This window comes from Heptranchias perlo, chromosome 17, assembly GCF_035084215.1.
Source record: "Heptranchias perlo isolate sHepPer1 chromosome 17, sHepPer1.hap1, whole genome shotgun sequence".
Taxonomy (NCBI): domain Eukaryota; kingdom Metazoa; phylum Chordata; class Chondrichthyes; order Hexanchiformes; family Hexanchidae; genus Heptranchias; species Heptranchias perlo.
Genome location: NC_090341.1, coordinates 30,116,126 through 30,137,282, shown reverse-complemented (window position 1 = coordinate 30,137,282; position 21,157 = coordinate 30,116,126). Strand labels below are relative to the sequence as shown.

At 41.1% G+C, this 21,157-nt stretch overlaps 1 protein-coding gene and 1 long non-coding RNA gene across 3 annotated transcripts in view; one reads left to right on the top strand and one right to left on the bottom strand.

Moving 5' to 3' along the window:
* Window positions 1–2,942: 2,942 nt before the first annotated feature.
* Window positions 2,943–19,518, bottom strand: cep15 (centrosomal protein 15). 2 transcript variants are annotated; one of them, XM_067998833.1, is made up of 5 exons: window positions 19,450–19,518; window positions 18,908–19,046; window positions 14,320–14,443; window positions 7,829–7,903; window positions 2,943–5,557 (listed from the first exon to the last, which is right to left on the bottom strand). In XM_067998833.1, the coding sequence occupies exons 2-5, from the start codon at window positions 18,961–18,963 to the stop codon at window positions 5,348–5,350; spliced, it is 465 nt and encodes a 154-aa protein (XP_067854934.1). In that variant the 5' UTR covers window positions 18,964–19,046; window positions 19,450–19,518; the 3' UTR covers window positions 2,943–5,347. The 2 variants fall into 2 exon arrangements, with proteins under 2 accessions (XP_067854934.1, XP_067854935.1); XM_067998834.1 differs by lacking the exon at window positions 19,450–19,518 and adding an exon at window positions 19,284–19,397.
* LOC137334224 (uncharacterized) overlaps window positions 8,475–21,157 on the top strand; it is a 48,155-nt gene continuing 35,472 nt past the window's right edge. Inside the window, exon 1 of the long non-coding RNA XR_010966100.1 lies at window positions 8,475–8,617. This is a non-coding gene — a long non-coding RNA (uncharacterized lncRNA). The remainder of the gene's footprint in view (window positions 8,618–21,157) is intronic.

The following is a 21,157-nucleotide window of genomic DNA, read 5'->3' as shown; positions in this document are numbered from 1 at the left end:
CCATATGGGTGGAGCTTAAAAACAAAAAGGGGGCAAGCACTTTGATGGGAGTGTACTATAGGCCCCCAAACAGTCAGGGGGAGATAGAGGAACAGATATGTAGGCAAATCTCAGAAAATTGTGCAAATAATAGGGTAATAATAGTGGGGGATTTCAACTTCCCCAATATTAACTGGGATACTCAGAGTGTAAAAGGCTTAGAGGGTACAAAATTCTTAACGTGCATCCAGGAGAGCTTTTTGAGCCAGCATGTAGAAAGTCCGACAAGAGAGGGGGCAGTACTGGACCTAATTCTAGGGAATGTGGCCGGCCAAGTGGAAGAAGTGCTAGTAGGTGAGCACTTTGGTGACAGTGACCATAATTCAGTGAGATTTAAGGTGGTCATGGAAAAGGACAGGGAGGGGCCGGAAATAAAGGTTCTAAATTGGGGGAAGGCCGATTTTAATAGGATAAGGCAGGATCTGGCCAAAATGGACTGGGATCAGCTGCTTGTAGGAAAATCCGCATCGGAGCAATGGGAGTCTTTCAGAAGGGAGATTGAGACCATACAATGGCAACATGTTCCCGTAAAGGTCAAGGGTGGTTCCAAGAACTCCAGGGAACCTTGGATGTCAGGGGATATACGAGAATGGATTAGGAAAAAAAGGAGGGCTTTTGGCAGATACAAAAGGCTAAGGACGGAGGAAGCCCGAGAGGAGTACAAAAAGTGCAGGGGGATACTTAAAAAGGAAATTAGGAGATCAAGGAGGGGCCATGAAAAAACACTGGCGAGCAAAATAAAGGAAAATCCTAAGATGTTTTATAAGTATATTAAGGGTAAGAGGATAACTAGGGAAAAAATAGGGCCCATTAGGGACAAAAATGGCAATCTGTGTGTGGAGCCGGAAGATGTAGGAGGGGTTCTAAATGAATTTTTTGCATCTGTTTTCACTATGGAGAAGGACGACGTAGACAGAGAAATACGACAGGGGGACTGTGATATACTCGAACATATTAACATCGAGCGGGAGGAGGTATTGGCGGTTTTAGCAGGCCTAAAAATGGATAAATCCCCAGGCCCGGACAAAATGTATCCCAGGCTACTGTGTGAGGCAAAGGAGGAGATTGCGGGGGCTCTAACACATATATTCAGAACCTCTCTGGCCACAGGGGATGTGCCAGAGGACTGGAGAACCGCTAATGTAGTACCATTATTCAAGAAGGGGAGTAGGGAAAAACCGGGAACTACAGGCCAGTGAGCCTAACATCAGTGGTAGGAAAATTATTGGAAAAAATTCTGAAGGACAAAATTAGTCTCCACTTGGAGAAGCAAGGATTAATCAGGGATAGTCAACATGGCTTTGTCAAGGGAAGATAATGTCTGACTAATTTGATTGAATTTTTTGAGGGGGTGACTAGGCGTGTGGATGAGGGTAACGCAGTGGATGTGGTATACATGGATTTCAGTAAGGCCTTCGATAAAGTCCCGCACAGGAGACTGGTCAAGAAGGTACGAGCCCATGGAGTCCAGGGTGCCTTGGCACTTTGGATACAAAACTGGCTTAGTGGCAGAAGGCAGAGGGTGATGGTCGAAGGTTGTTTTTGTGACTGGAAGCCTGTGGCCAGTGGGGTACCACAGGGATCTGTGCTGGGGCCCTTGCTGTTTGTGGTCTACATTAACGACTTGGATATGAATGTAAAAGGTATGATCAGTAAGTTCGCTGATGATACAAAAATTGGTAGGGTGGTAAATAGCGAGGAGGATAGCCTCAGTCTGCAGGACGATATAGATGGGTTGGTCAGATGGGCGGAACAGTGGCAAATGGAATTTAACCCGGAAAAGTGCGAGGTGATGCACTGGAGGGACTAACAAGGCAAGGGAATACACAATGAATGGGAGGACCCTAGGCAAGACAGAGGGTCAGAGGGATCTTGGTGTGCAAGTTCACAGATCCCTGAAGGCGGCGGAACAGGTAGATAAGGTGGTAAAGAAGGCATATGGGATACTTGCCTTTATTAGCCGAGGCATAGAATATAAGAGCAAGGAGGTTACGATGGAGCTGTATAAAACACTGGTTAGGCCACAGCTGGAGTACTGTGTGCAGTTCTGGTCGCCGCACTACAGGAAGGATGTGATCGCTTTGGAGAGGGTGCAGAGGAGATTCACCAGGATGTTACCAGGGCTGGAGCGCTTCAGCTATGAAGAGAGACTGGGAAGATTGGGTTTGTTTTCCTTGGAGCAGAGGAGGCTGAGGGGGGACATGATTGAGGTGTACAAAATTATGAGGGGCACAGATAGGATGGATACTAAGGAGCTTTTTCCCTTCATTGAGGGTTCTATAACAAGGGGACATAGATTCAAGGTAAAAGGCGGGAGGTTTAGACGGGATTTGAGAAAGAACTTTTTCACCCAGAGGGTGGTTGGAGTCTGGAACTCACTGCCGGAGAGGGTTGTGGAGGCAGGAACCCTCAACATTCAAGAAGCATTTGGATGAGCACTTGAAATGCCATAGCATACAAGGCTACGGACCAAATGCTGGAATATGGGATTAGATTAGACTGGGCTTGATGGCCGGCGCGGACACGATGGGCCGAAGGGCCTCTATCCGTGCTGTATAACTCTATGACCTCTCTCTATAACTCTAAGGGTCGATAACCAGCAGACAGAGATTTAAGATAATTGGCAAAAGAACACAGAACTTTTTTTAAAAATTGCAGTAAGTTGTTATGATCTGGAATGCACTGCCTGAAAGGGTGGTGAAGAAGATTCAATAATAACAATCAAAAGGGAATTGGACAAATACTTGGAAGTGGAAAAATTTGCAAGGCCATGGGGAAAGAGCAGGGGAGTAGGGCTAATTGAGTATTTCAAAGAGCTGGTACAGGCATGATGGGCCGTATGACCTCCTTCTGTGCTGTATCATTCTATGATGGACAAATATATTTACCCAAGAATTACTCAATTAACAAATACATCATTTTAATCAAGTACAATTTTGAATGAAATACGTGGGCCCAGAATTTGCTGGAGAGGGACATCTCACAGGTGAGGAAAATAATTCTACTCACCATCAGCTCCAATTATTTTTCGCTCCCCAAACTGCTGGAAGTGCAAGGTCAACGGGGCATTTGGGACCTTGGTGAACGACAGAACCAACAGTCCATCTCCTTAACCAATGAAATATAAGGATAGAGAAGAAACAGAGCCAAAACCAGAGAAGGAAATAGGGTGAATTAGAGTCAAATTGGATACAGAAAGAGAAATGTGTGGGAAAGAAAGTCTGGATTAAGAAAAAAGTCAAAGGAAAAGCAAGAAAAAGATTAAAATTAGACATTTTAAAAACCTCTAGAAACAATTTACTACCTGCAGGAGTGAGTCTCCAGTTTCAGTTGTTCTCTTTCTGGGCCTCCAAGGTTGAGTGGCATGTCAGGACCACAAATCACCCCATTAACAGGGTCCTTACTCCATGAAAAGCAGCCCTAACTTCCTGCTGCAAGTTTAATTTGCATTTACGGCACAAATCCAATCTTGACACTCATGGGGAGGTTGACTGCGAGCTCCCGTTTTTGCAAGGCCAACAGCAATTTGTGGCAATTCGCACCAGACATATCTCTTCCTCGCCACAAATTGCTGTGAACTGAAAAATTTAATCAACTTTACTTTCAATTGCTGCGTGCACTGTGAACTCCTTATTTTTCCAGCAAATTCGGGACCATCATGTTTGATCTTGCAATGGTGAAGTACATATAAAACCATAATTCAAACAAGTCAAAAAAGGCACGATACAAAAAGCCTTCTTTTGAGACAACCAAGACAATTACACTTCCATAAGTGCCTGGATACAAATTTTCTAGGATTGGCTGCACTCAAAGCATGGTTTATCCCATTTTCCTTCATTTAAAATCTCCCTTTTTTTGCTGTAGTCCAGATCTTTTCATGTAATACTGAAGTATGATTGAATATTTAGCATTTTTTTCTCCTTCTGTCCATCAATTTTCTCACTTCCCCTCCTATTCGCAGTGTCGCCCACATCCCAAGAATAAAGTAATTGACAGCAAACTCAAGTAAAGAAAACACTACTGGAATTATAATTTTCAAAGATTTAAAATCTTAAATTTGCTAATATCATCTCTCCCCCATAATTGTTCTCTTTTCCTTCATCCAGGGATATGGCTTCACTGTCAGCAGGCCTCGGCTATCTTACCCAAGTGCTCATTCTTCAATGGTGAGCCTAGACACTAAACCATTTGACAATTGGTGACATCATAAAAGCCAATTCTGACCAAACCTAAAATTCACAAATGTCCACTTTCCAGCATGTATCACTGGGTAATAACAAGTGAGAGCTTCAGCTTATTTTTCTCATTACTATCCCATGGCCATGGAGTTCAATCATAATACCCCAGCAACGATCAGCTAAGTAAGCACAGCCTGAGAATTAAACCTGGGACTTTCCTGGTCTGAATGGTTCATTATCACACCAGTTGGTGCATTTACCTACTAGCCGTTAGGGAAGCTCTTGCCAAATTCATGGTGCTCCCCTCATCTCGGTACTCATCTGTATTGTCATACATTTATAGAAATATACTAATTGATAAAATATATAATTTCTTTGGTGTAAATATATTGCCTTTATCCATAAACATTAGAATGAAATATATTTTGTTATTCTCTCAATCATTTCACCTCAAATGCATTTGTGAAATATACCAGGTTTGCAACTTAGAAATAGGTTCCCTTAACTATTTAGGTATATTTTACAAGAGAAAACATTCCAAAAAAAAATCCATAATACATAATGGGAATTTAACTCTCATCCACTATAGCAATTTAACCCTCTCAGCAGCCTAACATCTGATCGATTCAAGAAGATACACAACAATTAGGGTTACTGATTTTTAACACTCACATCTGCTCAGAAAGCTGCATTTGTACTATCTTTGAGAGTTTCTATGCAAAACTGGAATAGTCAGACAGTAAACCATGTACAAAAAGTTAAGTGTCGATAGTCATAGAATTTTTTCCTGGATGTTACATCATGCTAAACCCACCTTAACTATCATTTCAGTATTTGTTTATTTAGATAACTAAGCAAAGAATGTTTTGCATTCCTATAGACTTTTCTGAATTTACCTTACAATATAATAGAAGCTTACAAAAAAAAATTTGCTGGTGTTATGTTGAAAATTTTGAAAGCAGCAAAGCATTCAGCAGCAAAAAGATTAAATTATATTGTCTAGTGCAAAAATCATATGATCTATTCAGTTAACAGTAATGTCTGTTCAAACAAATCTTCCCAAAGTTTCATCAGTAACTGAAGTATTTCCTATATTATTCATCATTTTTTTTTAATGTGCCTTAGTTTTTTTAAAAAAGTTTTTCTGACTGTGGAGGTGTCTTGAAAGTTAATGCTGAAGGGGGTAAATTAGTATTTTTAATCCTAAGTTTGTCTCGAGGTGCTTCCTTCTGTGATTTTTTATGTCTTGCATTCCTCACTTCAACAGGACTCTTTGTTCGCCCCAGTAAAAACTCTTCCCATTTAGGAAGTTGTTCTTCAACGGATGCCCAGTATCTGGTCTGTGTAGAACAAACAAAGGTTTTATACATAGCAAATATAATTGTATTCTAGTCAATTATATCATCCCAAACATTACAAATTCCTTCCCTTAGCAGGTGAAGCACATTAATTTTCAAAGTAGAATAAAAATTTCTTGTGTTTTTATTTCTGCACTATACATTTCTTTTCATTATTATTTCCTCCAGGTCTCTCCCCACTATTTACCATTTACAGGCCATAGAAGGAACTGCCAACCTGCTTCTAGGGCTCCACCAATGCCCACATGTAAAAGAGACAAGAAACTTAAAAAATTGTTCTAGAGATGTGGACAATGTGGGCAAGGCCTCATTTATTGCCCATTCCTAGGTGCCCCGATAAACTGGTAATGGCCTTCTCCATGAACCAGTGCAGTTCTCCCACAATAGTGTTAAAGAATTCCAGGTTATTTTCTTGGCTCACTTTGAAATGACAATCTATATTTAAGTACTCTGATGAGGCTCCCTATCCCTAGCCATCACCTTTCTAAACTGCAAAGGAGATGAATTTGCCAGCTCTCCTGTAAAGTGCATCAGTCCCCACTGCAGTTTGGCTGATATTGCAGAGGTCACATATGCCTGCCTGAAATGACTATGTGGCATAAAGGTCGAGTACGGTGGTCACCTTCACTGCTACATAGAGCGCAATGTGGGCAGATTAACTGTGGCTACAGGTCATCATGTAGTAGGTGACAGAGCTGCCCAATGGCCTCTTTGGTGAAGCGCACTCTTCCCATACTAAACTCTTCAGTAAGCTCCTACCTGTGCTGCCTACATATGCTTTTGGGGGGTGGGGGGGGGGGGGGGGGAGAAAGAGGGAAAAGAGTAATATCTGGTGGATTGCATTCTCTGTAAATGCTGCCCAACTCTTTGTTTCATCTTGTGCTGCTTATCCTCCATGATAATGTCATTCCCCAATGCCATACTTGTACCAGAGAAGCTCTCACTGCATTACTGGGCAGGAGGGCTGAAAATTTGCTGATGCTCCAGACAGGATTAGACTAAGTCCCGGCCTGTGTAGGCAGAATGGCGAGAAGAAAGCTTCAAAAATTGTTTCCCAGCTGCAGAAATCACCAATCAAGCTCTTCAGACTCAAAAACCCCTCACTTCGGCTGGTATCAGCTGATCCCGACAGTTGCCGCGCCTTATAAATTTCGGTCTAAGTTACCCCAAGTGCACTGTATTGTAAAAGCAGGAAACTGGGAGCTGCAGTGTCTTTGGCCCTCATTAGCACCCGGGACTAGGCAGGTGGATCACAGGAAAGACCAAAAAGCGCAAGGAACTCAGGATGCAAATTAATGGCAGTAAATTCCTGCCACAAAATTTTTCTAATGGGCAAAAAACAGGAAGGAAATGACCCCTTTTTTTGTGCTGTGGTGTCCAAAATTGACTTGGTATTGCAAGTGTACTTTAACCAGTGCATTCTAAAGTCTCAGTACAACTCTTATTCATAGCTATTCTACTGTTCTCGCATCCTATTAGCTTCTTTAAGTCTTGTCACATTGACTGGGCATTGCAAGTGACAAGTCCACTATATCATTAGAACTGTTGTATGTTCTCTTTTTTTGTAACAGAAGGGAAGAAATAATAGATTATGATGAGAGGTTCTATACAGGAAGGCTACAAAACTTAGAGCACACAAAAGTAAAAGACCAGATTGGATTATTTTTCGGGTGGGGGGGGGGTTCTTTTTCCTTCTTGAGTTTGAGTCGCTGTGCATCACACACCATCCACAGGCAACAAGCCATGCAGGCAATCTGCTCCCTTGCATCTATCCACATTGCCTTACAGACAGACAGTCGTAAGAAGTGGCGATTTGCAGAAGAAAACTGGAAAGCAGCAGCTGATCCTACTTGAATCAGAATGTAATGCCTTTTGTCTCACACTGTACTATGCAAATCTTGTTGTGTTAGAACACAGACATGCAAGTTTGATATATTTTTGTTTTTAAGAACTGTGGCACCACAGAAAATTGAGTCTGTGCTTCTGATACATTTACAAACAATCATGCCTACAAGCCAAACACTGACATTTTATCTTCCCCTCACCCCAAAAGTTACATTTTTAAAAATGATTTATCTTGCAAACTTTAATCTTCCTCACACACAGTAGGGGGCACTGCACTACAGCTCAAGAAAATCATTCTACACACCCTGTAATAATGATTAACTGATATTCACATTTTCAAAATGAGTAAGCTAAATTAAAATGTTGGTACAACAATGATACTCAACAGTACAGGAAGTGGGCATATACCTCAAGGGTGACAACACTAGGATGCAGATGTACATGCGCTCTGGCTCTTAAATTTTCCTCTGCTGTTTCCAAATCCTAAAAAAAGACAATTTATATCTTAAACAAAAATTCAGTAAAACATTTTACACGGTCACCCATTATTAGTTATTATGTGTTATCACTTTCAAAATAAACATAATCTTGAAATTTAAATTCTCATTTAAGTGCAGGTCTAAAAATTAAACAGTAAACAGATACACTGATTACTATGGCAAATGAAATGTGCCTCTTTCAACTAGCAGGACGCAGATCCTAGTCCATGCGTTTCTGGTCCCTTGAATTGGCCTTAACTGCGGGGGGAGCAATAGTGAAGCTGTATTTCATACGGCTTACGGAGTCGTTGGGTTAACGGTTATGGGTCACTCATGCGTTAGCAAACGGACGTTGTTATGTATGTATGTATGTATGTATGGACAGACACAGACAGACAGACCGTTCTTTCCCTCCTCCCAAGGAAGTTCATGAATAGCTAGGAATAAGTTAATTTGAAAGCTGAACAAGAATGAAATGGAAAACTGGATTAAATATTAACAAGAAAATCACTTTGGAATGGGTTCCCTTGACTGCTAATTTATCGATTAACCCGATTTTAACTCCGTGCAGGTGGTTGGCGAGGAGTTAGAAACTCGCCCACTGCATCTGAAAACAGGCCCGAGATATTTTAACTTCAGAGCCTCGTTAACCTGAAGTGAGAAGTGGCTGCCATCTTCCAGAAATTCAGGCTGCCCTTGGCCCCCCACCTTCATAAAGGTAGGTGTGTGGAAGGGAATTCCAGAAGGGCCTCACGGGAGGGGCCGAGTCCGGGGCAGAGGAGGTAATGACTTTCTCAATCTATTTAGTTAAACACGATTTGCCTTTAACAAATCCGTGCTGGCTTTCCTTTATTAATCCACACTTGTCCAAGTGACTATTAATTTTGTCCTGGACTAACTTGATTGAGTTTTTTGATGAGGTAACAGAGAGGGTTGATAAGAGCAATGCACTTGATGATGCATATGCATATATGGACTGTCAAAAGGAGTTTGACAAAGTGGCAGCAAAATTGAAGCCCATGAAATAAAAAGGGGCAGTGGCAGCATGGATACAAAATTGGCTAAGTGACAGGAAACAGAATAGTGGTGGACAGTCAGTACTAGGACTACTACTTTTTTTGATATATATTAATGACTTGGACTTGGTGTACAGGGCACAATTTCAAAATTTGCAGATGACAAAACTTGGAAGTGTAGTACACAGTGAGGAAGATAGTAATAGACTTCAAGAGGACATAGACAGGCTGGTGGAATGTGCGGACACGTGGCAGATGAAATTTAACGCACAAGTGTGAAGTGATACATTTTGGCAGGAAGAATGAGGAGAGGCAATATACACTAAAGGGTACAATTCTAAAGGGAGGGTGCAGGAACAGAGAGACCTGGGGGTATTCGTGCACAAATCTTTGAAGGTGGCAGGACAGGTTGAGAAAGCGGTTAAACAAGCATACAGGATCCTGGGCTTTATAAAGAGAGGCATAGAGCTCAAAAGCAAGGAACTTATGTTGAACCTTTATAAAACACTGGTTCAGCCTCAACTGGAGTATTGTGTCAAATTCTGGGCACCACACTTTAGGAAGGATATGAATGCATTAAAGAGGGTGCAGAAAAGGTTTACCAAAATGGTTCTAGGGATGAGGTTCTTCAGTTACGTGGATAGACTGGAGAAGCTGGGGTTGTTCTTCTTAGAAGAGAGAAGATTTGATAGAAATGTTCAAAATCATGAAGAGTTTAGATAAAGTAAATAAAGAGAAACTGTTCCCATTGGCGGAAGAGTCGAGAACAAAAGGACCAAGATTTAAGGCGATTGGCAAAAGAACCAAAGGCAACAGGAGGGAAAACTTTTTTACGCAGTGAGTAGTTGTGATCTGGAATGCGCTGCCAGAAAGAGTGGTGGAAGCAGATTTAATTGTTGCTCTCAAAAAGGAACTGGATAAATACTTGAAGGGAAAAAAATCTGCAGGGCTACAGGGAAAGAGCGGGAAATGGCACTAACTGAATTGCTCTTACAAAGAGCCAGCACGGACTCGAGGGGCCGAATGGCTTCTGAAGAATCAAAGAAAGTTATGGTACAATAGGAGGCCATTCAACCCATCGTGTCCATGCCGGCTGAAAAAGTGCTATCCAGCTTAATCCCGCTTTCCAGCACTTGGTCCGTAGCCTTGTAGGTTACGGCACTTCAAGTGCTCATCCAAGTACTTCTTAAATGAGTTGAGGGTTTCTGCCTCTATCACCCTTTCAGGCAGTGAGTTCCAGACCCCCACCACCCTCTGGGTGAAAAAAAATTCTCCTCAGCTCCCCACTAATCCTTCTACCAATAACTTTAAATCCATGCTCCCAGGTCACTGGCGCCACTGCTAAGGGAAATATATCCCCCCTAGCCACTCTATCTAGGCCCGTCATAATTTTATATACACCTCAATTAAATCTCCCCTCAGTCTCCTTTCTTCCAAAGAAAACAATCCCAGCCTATCCAATCTCTTCTCATAGCTGAAATTCTCCAGCCCTGGCAACATCCTCGTAAATCTCCTCTGTACCCTCTCCAGTGCAATCACATCTTTCCTGTAATGTGGTGACCAAAACCGTATGCAGTACTCCAATGTTTTATACAGTTCTAGCATAATCTCCCTGCTCTTATATTCTATGCCTCGGCTAATAAAGGAAAGTATCCTGTATGCCTTTTTAACCACCTTATCTACCTGTCCTGCTACCTTCAGGGATCTGTGAACATGCACTCCAAGGTCCCTTTGTTCCTCTACACCTCTCAGTATCCTCCCATTTATTGTGTACTCCCTTGCCTTGTTTGCCCTTCCCATATGCATTACCTCACACTTCTCCAGATTGAATACCTTTTGCTACCTTCCTGCCCACCTGACATCTTCCTGAAGTCTACAGCTTTCCTCACCATCAACCACATGGCCAATTTTTGTAACATCTGCAAACTTCTTGATCAAGCCTCCCACATTCAAGACCAAATCATACCACAAAAAAGCAAGGAACCTAGTACTGAGGCTTGTGGGACCCCACTGGAAACAGCCTTCAAGTCACAAAAACACCCATCAACCATCACCCTTTGCTTCCTGCCACGAAGCAAATTTTGGATCCAACTAGCCACTTTCCCTTGGATTCCATGGGCTTTTACTTTCTTGACCAGCCTACTGTGCAGGACCTTATCAAAAGCCTTGCTAAAATCCATGTAAAATGCATCAAACGCTTTACCACCATCGACCCTCCTTGTTACCTGCTCAAACAATTCGATCAAGTTAGACATGACCTTTCCTTACCAAATCCATGCTGACTGTCCTTGATTAACTGGTGCCTTTCTAAATGATGATTTATGCTGTCCCTCAGAATCGATTCCAATAATTTTCCCACCACTGAGGTTAGACTGACTGGCCTATAATTACTCAGTCCATCTCTTTCTCCCCTTTTAAACAATGGTACAATGTTAGCTACACCGTGCCTGTAGCCAGGGAGGATTGGAAAATGATGGTCAGAACCTCTGCTATTTCCTCCCTTGCTTCTCTTAGCAGCCCGAGATACATTTCATCTGGGCCTGGCGATTTATCTACTTTCAAAGATGCTAAACCCCTTATAACTTCCTCTCACTATGTTGATCCCATCCAATATTTCACACTCCTCAACTACAATCTCTACATCGTCCCCCTCTTTTGCGATGACAGACGCAAAGCATTAAGAATACTGTGCTGTTATGATTCTATGACTTTCTTTCTGGGGCCTGGAATAGCATTCCTGGTCCAGAAAGTTAAAAAAAAAATACCTGTTTGGGCCTCATCTTCTCGGCAGATCCTCACTCTTTTCAGCCTGGTGGGAAAACTGCTCAGGCCAGAGTTAAAATTGCAGTTGGGACCCGATAACATCAGACTCCAAATTGCATATTTAAAGCAGGATTTCATCGGCTTTGGGCGGGCAGTTTAGCCACCCATCCAGATGCCAGAGTATAAACAGCAGTTGGCAGGATCCAGACACTTTTTCAGTGGGTAAGTAACCCAGAGCATTTTAATTGCCCACCCATCCTGTTTCAACTGGACAGACAAGGTTAGAATTGCCCTCGAAGAGTTGCTGAGCCATACATACCAGAGAGATCTCAGGTTTAATGTTCAATCTGTGCTGTTAACTGATCTCTACTGCAGCAGTAGTAGGTGCACTACAGCTGTAGGTCACAGCTGGACGTGCTCAAGTGTTCATGTCAGATGAGCACAAGATCAGGCTCAGATATAATGCTACTAGCTGTTGAAATCACCAAGGCTCACCCATGAATAATGCCACAAGGTATCAGAAGACAACTGGTGCCTATAGAAGTGGACTCATCAAATAATCGACATCTACAGGAAAGGGGAAAATTGGCAAGAATGAGAAAAAATGCCTATTAATTTTCAGCTCAGTAACAATATTTTTAAGAGCTCTCCAAAAGGAAGGATATTCTACCTAGACCAAACAGTAGAACGTTTTGATAATGATTTTATGGCTCAGATATACTACAGTTTTTGCATAAAGATGAGGACGAAAGCTTCACACCAGCTTCCCATGAACTTAACATTAGCAAAACGTGTCCGGGTCATCACCTCTTTGGACACATCAAAAAGTCATTCATCACTTGCCCACCAACAAGCAGAATTCTGCACGTTCATGCAAGCACACATGCAAATGAATGCACACAGAACATGGCTTGGCCGACCAAAGTATGATGCAGTCATCAGTACAAGTCTACACTGCCAACTCCATGTTGTTTCAAAACGGTATCCCATTAAAATTAAGAAGAATTTCAGCAAGACAATTTCTACATAAGGTTTTATAAAATTGCAAAGAAGCAAGATTTCATGGTAGAACTAAAACATCAAAAAGTACATCATAAGAAGCCAGAGAACAAGCAAATTCAGGTAACCTCCCAAAGAATAAGACCACTATAGGCAAAAGGTTTTTAAAAAAAAATAAGAATCTATGGTCAGGGCTCAACTGCAGAACATCAAAAAATGAAAAAAGTGACAAGGTCAGTTAGTTGTGATTAAAAACGTAAAGATTATGTGAGAAAGGACAGACTGCAGGAGCTAGAGAAGCCCAATAGATTTGAGGTTGTGGGATAGAATAAGTTAATAGCAGAAGATTACAATGAGTCTTGATTTCAGCACCATGAGGATGCAATAAATTATAGAATTTTACAGCACAGAAGGAGGCCACTCAGCCCACTGTGCCTATGCCAGCACTCAAAGAGTTAGCTATTTAGTCCCATTCCCATCTTTGCCAGGTGTCTTCTGCTTGGACCACTCTTTCTGGTAGGGCATTCCATATTTTAACAACATTTGCATAATTTTTTTTTAAAAACCTAACTTCTCTTTTGGTGATGAGCTTAATTTTATACCCTCTAATTACCAACTCACTGATCAGTAGAAAAGTTTTTCCTGATTTATCAAAACTTCTGAATTTTGATAATAGATTGCCTCTTAACCTTCTTTGTTCTAATGAAAAAGCCCCAATTTCTCTCTTCTTTAATCATAACTCCAGAGTCTCATCCCTGGTATCATCTTAGTGAATCTCTTCTGCACCTACTCCATGGCCACAATATCCTTCCTAAAGCAGGGTGGCATATTTTCATCTTAGAACGAATAAGAGGAAAGTTCCAAAGAGCTAAGTCAAACGGGTAAATGTCTCTGTTGAAGTAGTGGACAGAGGAATGTCACGAACGTCTTCACTATCACCAACAGTAATTTCTCATCCTATGGAAGAAAGAAGATTTCTGCTGCCCTATTGAACAGTTTAAAAGAAAAATATAATCCAATAATTTAGCCGTGGTAGTACAAAAAGAATGGAGGGGTTTGTAGTGAGGGCATGAAATCGTAAGAAAGATGATAACTGTAGATGGAAATCATTAATAAGAGTGCGCAGGGCTGGATGATGTGTTTTGGAAAGGAAAAGGTTTTGGGGAGGGGGAGGTCAAGAATGTCTAAATTAATAGAAATGTTACAAGAACAGCCACCATAATACTTATAAGATTTAAGAGGAAATTAAATAGTTACTTTCATTTTGGTGGGAGACCATATGATAGTAACATGTTTGGAAGTGAACTGTGCCAGACCCAGTCAAAGCTTCAGAGAATTCCAATGCAATGACAAATGATTTACAGTTCCAGGTGTGTCAAATATGCAATAAGATCACTAGTCAATACCTGTGACAAACTATATCAGCAATTAGAGATTATGACAGGCATTTTCTCTTTGAAGTTCTGTATGCAAGAGCTATGTTAGCTCTTCTAAAAATTCAGTGAGAAACGAGCCGTCAAGTTTATTTAAACCCCTGATCAACAAAAATTGATACGATAGAAGTAAGCAGATTCAGAGTTTTGTCCATATTTTAAAGATAAGCAAAAATAAACAACTCAATGCCTTGGCAACGATGACTTACTTTTAAAAGTGATGCATTTCTTTCAGTTGCTGACTCAGACTCTACTGACTGCAGTTTTTTTTCATTCCTCTGATCTTCAAGTTGGCTTTTCATTTGCTGAAGCAGTGTAGTTCTCAGAGCTAATCTAGAGAAAACAAAAATGGAACACAAAATTGCACTGGTCCTGATTCCTGTACGATTTCAACTAAAAATGTTCAAAAAACTGCGCAAAGTCAATGACTAGAAAAGGCACACAGCGAAAAGCTCAACCTGTATGTACCTAAGCTCTTCCATTTTAACAGTCAACCAGATTTTTGCATATCCCAATGTATCTGGGGGCAAAAATCTATGGCCTTCCAGTGCATTCCCATCACAAGCCCAGTAGGGCTATGGCAGAAGGGATGCAAATTAGGCTGGGACTTGGCCTTCCTCACCACTTTCCACAGGAACTTGTTTAGGGTGGAGCTTCCACCTGCCTCAAGGATGCCTCCTCCCACAGAATTTCCCGAGATGATTTGGCATACTTTGGCAAAGTTAGCACCACAGAGTGCATCTTAGCACTTATGTAAGGCCCGCAGATTTTCGAGCCTTCTGTCTTTACTACACTGCTTGGCAGATTACTCTAAACATTTATCATTTTTTGAGTAAAGTTCTTCATATCATTTTAAAAGTTACTTCCTCTAATCCTACTTTCCTGGCTTACTTTGAAGTAATAGTCTGGGTTTAAGTGACCTATGCCATTTAATATTTTATATACTTCAGTAAGGTCCCTCTTAACTTCCTTCCTTCCAGACTACAAAGCTGGAACTTCTTAAACCTATTGTTATTATTCATCCCGTTTCCATTTAGGAACAGCCATGTTGCTTTTTTTGCTGTACAGTGATCAGAAATGAACCCAAAGTACAGTCTGACCAATGCATCGTAAAGCATCAACATAATCTCAAGCCTTGTACTCTATTGTTCTGGCTAATTATCCTAGTATCTATTAGAATTTTTATTATTTTGCCACAATGTCTAGATATTAAAAGTTATATATCTAAGACCTCCAGGTCTTTTTCCAGATCTCCAACATCATTATATACCTATTGCATTTTCTTTCAACCAACCTGCAATATTTTACATTTCTCAATTAAATTAAATTTCCTTTGTCATTTGTCTGTCCTACTACATAACCAATCTAAATTAGTCTACAAATATTTCATTGCATTTTCTGTTTGTGCTGCTTTCCCTATTGGTTGCGAGGCAGGAGATAGAGTGTAGGGATAAAGAGTTTGTTCTTTGATAGGCAGGATGTGACAAGTGGTGTTCCCCAGGGATCAGTACTGGGGCATCAGCTTTTCACCATATATATTAATGACTTGGATGAAGGAATGAGAGTTGTATATCCAAGTTTGCAGATGACACTAAGTTAGGAGGTATAGTAAGTTTTGTGGATTGGAGGAGGAAGTTACAAAGGGACACAGACAGACCATGTAAGTGGGCAAAACTATGGCAGATGGAGTTTAATGTGGGGAAGTGTGAGACCATCCACCTATGATCTGAGAAACACAAATCTGAATATGGTGAGAGACTAAGAGCTGTGGAGGAGCAAAGGAATTTAGTTGTCCATGTACACAAATCACTAAACGCTAGTGCATAGGTACAAAAAGTAATCAAAAAACCTAATAGAATGATGGCCTTTATCTCAAGGGGGTTGGAATTCAAAAGTGAGGCAGTGATGCTTCAATTGTACACAACCTTGATCAGACCCCATCTGGAGTACTGCATTTAGTTTTGGGCACCAAATCTCAGGAAAGATATCAACTTGGAAGCGGTACACTGCAGATTCACCATAATGATACCAGGGCTTGGAGTTAAATTAAAAGGACAGGTTGTATAAACTTGGCTTGTATTCCCTTGAAAGTTGAGAGGTATTTTAATTGAGGTGTTTAAAATGATTAAGGGATTTGATAGGTAGATACAGAGAAATTATTGTGGGGGAATCCATAACAAGAGAGCATAATCTTAAAAATTAGAGGTAGGCCATTTCAGAGTGAAATCAGGAACAACTTTTTCCACACAAAGGGTAGTAGGAGTCTGGGACTCACTTCCCCCAAAAGACTGCGGATGAAGGAATAAGAGAGTTGTATATCCAAGTTTGCATGACAATAAGTTAGGAGGTATAGTAAGTTTAGTGGATTGGTCAATTTAAATTTTCAAGACCGAGATTGATAGATTTTTTAGGTAAGGGTATCAAGGGATATGATACAAGGGCAGGTAAATGGAGTTGAAGTACAGATCTGCCATGATCTAATTGAATGGTGGAACAGGCTTAAGGGGCTGAATGGCTCCTGTTCCTATTTTAGGGTACATTTAAATTGCAAGTTTAGCATTGGTGTAAAGCAATGTTATGCTTGCAGATTAAATCTGGTGTTGGGTTGGGTCCTGACTCCAGACTGAACTACTGCAAGACTTCTTATAGAATCATAGAAGTTTACAACATGAAAACAGACCCTTCGGCCCAACATGTCCATGTCGCCCAGTTTATACCACTAAGCTAGTCCCAATTGCCTGCACTTGGCCCATATCCCTCTATACCCATCTTACCCATGTAACTGTCCAAATGCTTTTTAAAAGACAAAATTGTACCCGCCTCTACTACTGCCTCTGGCAGCTCGTTCCAGACACTCACCACCCTTTGAGTGAAAAAATTGCCCCTCTGGACCCTTTTGTATCTCTCCCCTCTCACCTTAAATCTATGCCCCCTCGTTATAGACTCCCCTACCTTTGGGAAAAGATTTTGACTATCTACCTTATCTATGTCCCTCATTATTTTATAGACTTCTATAAGATCACCCCTAAACCTCCTACTCTCCAGGGAAAAAAGTCTCAGTCTATCCAACCTCTCCCTATAAGTCAAACCATCAAGTCCCGGTAGCAACCTAGTAAATCTTGGAGGGGGTACTATCAGACCTCACAATATTGATCCTGCAGAGTGTCAAACTTGCTGCTGGGTACTTTTTAAACCTATCGGACCTCAATTCAAATGTTTCTAGAGCTGGGATTTTTGACTCCCTGGCCTCCAGTTCTCCAAAATTTTAAATTGCTGGAAGAGGGTTCTGTATGCACATGTATCCAGGCATGTGCAGTTCTCTCATTATAAGTAATTAAAGTTTCAGGCAAGTAGTAGTCAATGTAAACAGTGTTCTCTTTTGCAAGAACCTTAACAGCAGCTTTGGTAAATGCATGTCAAGTGTTGACAGCAAATTTAACAAGCTTGCATTTGACTTTGGTATCCAGGTCATGATGATAGTTAGAAGCAGCAGGCATCCAGCTACTGATTCTTACAAGACGGGTCTAATGTCAGATTGGTTCAGTCACTAGTATTCTCCATTTCTGACTTTTAAGCAACATCTTATCTATGTACCATCAGTTCTATGTTCTACCCTGAATTCCTGTAGCTTTTGGTTTGAGTAGAAGTCTTAGGGTGGAACTTTGTAAAAGATTTCCAAAAGTCATGATAAAATAAATACTGAAACTCCCTGTGATGTATCTGTAACATCTTCCTCTAAATCCATATTGGGTGTTTCTTATTAAGTTACTATTACAGGTACTCCTCTAGCCCAATCCTCACAATAGATTCTATTATTTTATCTTTTACTGAGGTTAAGACTAATGTCTGTCACTCCTATTAAACTAAAATTGATACGATCACTGGTAATGGAATAGTACAGCTTTAATTTCAGGCTTTGATTCTGGGATCTGGCTTCTGCACATGGATAATGTTTGTGGTGAGCATAGCCAAGTCTCTACTGATCAGTGGTCTAGCATCCATCCAATTGTTTAGTGTATATATATATATATATATATATATATATATTAAATTGAGAGGCAGATGAGCATTTATGTATTCCCAAGGAGTCCAGAGATAGTTGTACAGCTGAATACATTTCCCCTCTAGGAAGGGCTATATATTTGAATAATTTATATTGTCTTGCTATTAATTCCTGAGGAACAACTATTTGTATATCCATTTCAATATAAAATAAACTCACTTGATTTTGGTTTGTTAGTCTGTACAAGCAATTGTCAATATAACTGAATTAATAAGCACTGGTTATGAAAAATTGTGTGAACAAATATTAAATGCAGTTCACTGGGATGGCAGGTGATACAAGTCAGACAAAGAAATATATGGGATAATTCATTCACAACAAATTCCCCATAATAGGTACAGTTCCCCCATCCAAGAGATAGATAAAATCTTACAAGCTGGTTTGCTGAATTACACCTTCGAGTGGGCAGCTGAAGAGAATTATTTAAAAAAAAACAAAATCGACAGATTATATCCTTGTCTGCTCCACAAAATACTGAGACACAAAATAGGTGGGAACAGATAATTCTGTGGGTTGTATTACTAACCAATTCAATGTCACTACACAATTGTAACTACAACCTATAACTAAATATCATATTCTTAATACTTAACTTTAGTTTTGATATATTGGTGCAAATCTAAACTGGAGTTACAGTAATTTATAATCTAACCAGTGTATAACATGGCTTGGATTGGTTGAGCAACACTCAAGGTACAAGATACCTCAATTCACTTCTGTTAACATTCACTTACATTTCTTCATGACGCTTGCTCAGTTCAACTTCATGGGCTAAATAAGACATTTTCATTCAATGAAGCCTGTGTTTTCTTGTACTGCAAGTGACCCACCTTCTTAATGGTGTATCTCACACACTGAAGTGCCAGCAAGCATCTATTGGTGTAAGCAACAGAATAAGTCAGTTAACGCAAGGCAATCACGAGGATCTTGGCATAGTTCATGGCAGCATGGATTTAAACTTCCCACCATGGTACGTGTCCACTGAGGCTAGGACATCCCCTGTTCTAAAAACATTGAAGACAAACAGTTCCAGTAAACCTACAAATATAAAGTATATCGGCCGCACGGAGCCGATAATATAGTGTAATTTGTAACCTTGCAAGATCTTACCGCTCCATATCAAGAGCCGCTGGCTGAGAGCAGACACCACGCCCAAATCTGCGGGCCGGGGTAGGCCGCGCCAAAATAGTGCGCGGCATTCTCACCACCACCACCACCACCACCAAGCCCCTACACCGCACCCCCCTCCACTACACGCCATCCGGCCCGGCCTCACCTGCCGGAGACCCAGCGAACCAGCGCTGCTGTCAAGGAAACGGGAGCTACCGTGCATAGCATTCTGGGACAACAATGAATCATGGGAGTTCGTCACCGTGGTAACCACTCCAGTGATGGCAGCTCCAGACCTGTGAAAATAACTCAACTCTCACTCTCTTTTAAACGTTAATTCATTTATTCTGGGTCATTCTGAAAAATGAACCCCGCAGCAACAATCCTGACCCTCCTCCTTTGGAAGTTGCTGCCTCAGTGTATCAGAATCCCCCTGTACTCTCCCAATCTAAACAGGCATGTTCATGAACTGTTTGACTGTGGGGACAAGGAGGAGTACAATCAAGATCGATCCTTCCCCAGATGACAAATTACTGTGTTTGGTAGAGAGACTCTGTTATTAAGCGCCAAATCCAGCAGAAGAGATTTGAAATGTGTGACTTCCCACCCACTCTCAACTCTCCTGACCAACTGCAATATCTCAACTTGACTACACAGCAAACATTACAAGATCACAAAATAATTACTGATGAGGAAGATAAGTTGGCTGATCTTAATTCGTCCATCCAGGATAGGCATTCCTGGAGGTTTGATCATGTGACATTTTGACCATCTGATCTCCGATCATGCAATGTCTGAACATGTGACATCTGCAAATGTTACTGCATTTACTTATAACGGTTGGGTCCCCTGTAGTTGAGTATCTTTGCTTGTGGTTTTGCACCAGCAGCTATTGTGTGAGAAGTTCCGAGAACCAAGAGGCCCACCCATGAGCAGGCGAAGAAAAGAAACCAAAGGTGGGGGAACAATTTGCAGAGGAGAAACCAGAGGTGGGAGAAATGTTCGTTACACCAGTAACTAATAGTAACTCACTTAAATTGCACTGATAACCAATAATAATTCTGTTAACACTCAGATTCTGCTCATAACCAACAGTAATACAATAACTCACTGGTAATCTATATCTAACGTAGTAATAGTGTAACACCCCGCTATCCAACTTGGAACCAGTAGTAATTCTGTAACCTGCTGATATTCACCCTGAAATTACTACAACCAGAAACCCCCTGCACTGGACAAGATGCAGTCATACTCTCCAAACTACTCCCCCACCCCCCTCACTGATTGCCAAGTCCCTCCCCTGATTGCCGACTCCCCCTCCCCCCGGCTCTCCCATGCCTCACCTCCCCCCCCCCCACTTCAGCATGCACAGTGCATGCTGCAGTCAGTCACAAACCAATTTCAGAAAAAGGCCTGAAACAGATATTAGACCCACAATTTGCATAGGCAATGGACTAATGCCAGTTTCAGGTGGGCGCCCTGGACGACCACAGAGCGCCCTAACCAATATGGCATGTTGTGCAGTTCCAGCGCGAAATGATTGTTTGCACACCCATGCCAAATGGGACCCTTCAGCTGTCGAAAACTTAATTACCTATTATACACAATGCATTAACTCCAAACACTTATTTTCAGACAAGTAAGAACTGTAATTAAAAGAAACTTGAGCTCAAGGGAAGGGTGTCTAATACAATGGTTAGAACCACCTCTTCACTGAACAGAGGAAACAGTTAACTTTTATACAGTTCAATTTGTAATGTCTGTCTATCATAGAATATGGGTGTACATGTACATTCTTATTGGTTCAAGTGGTTAGTCAATCAAAAATAGGGAACCCACCCTCTAGTTTCTCATGACTGCCTCGTGATTCTTAA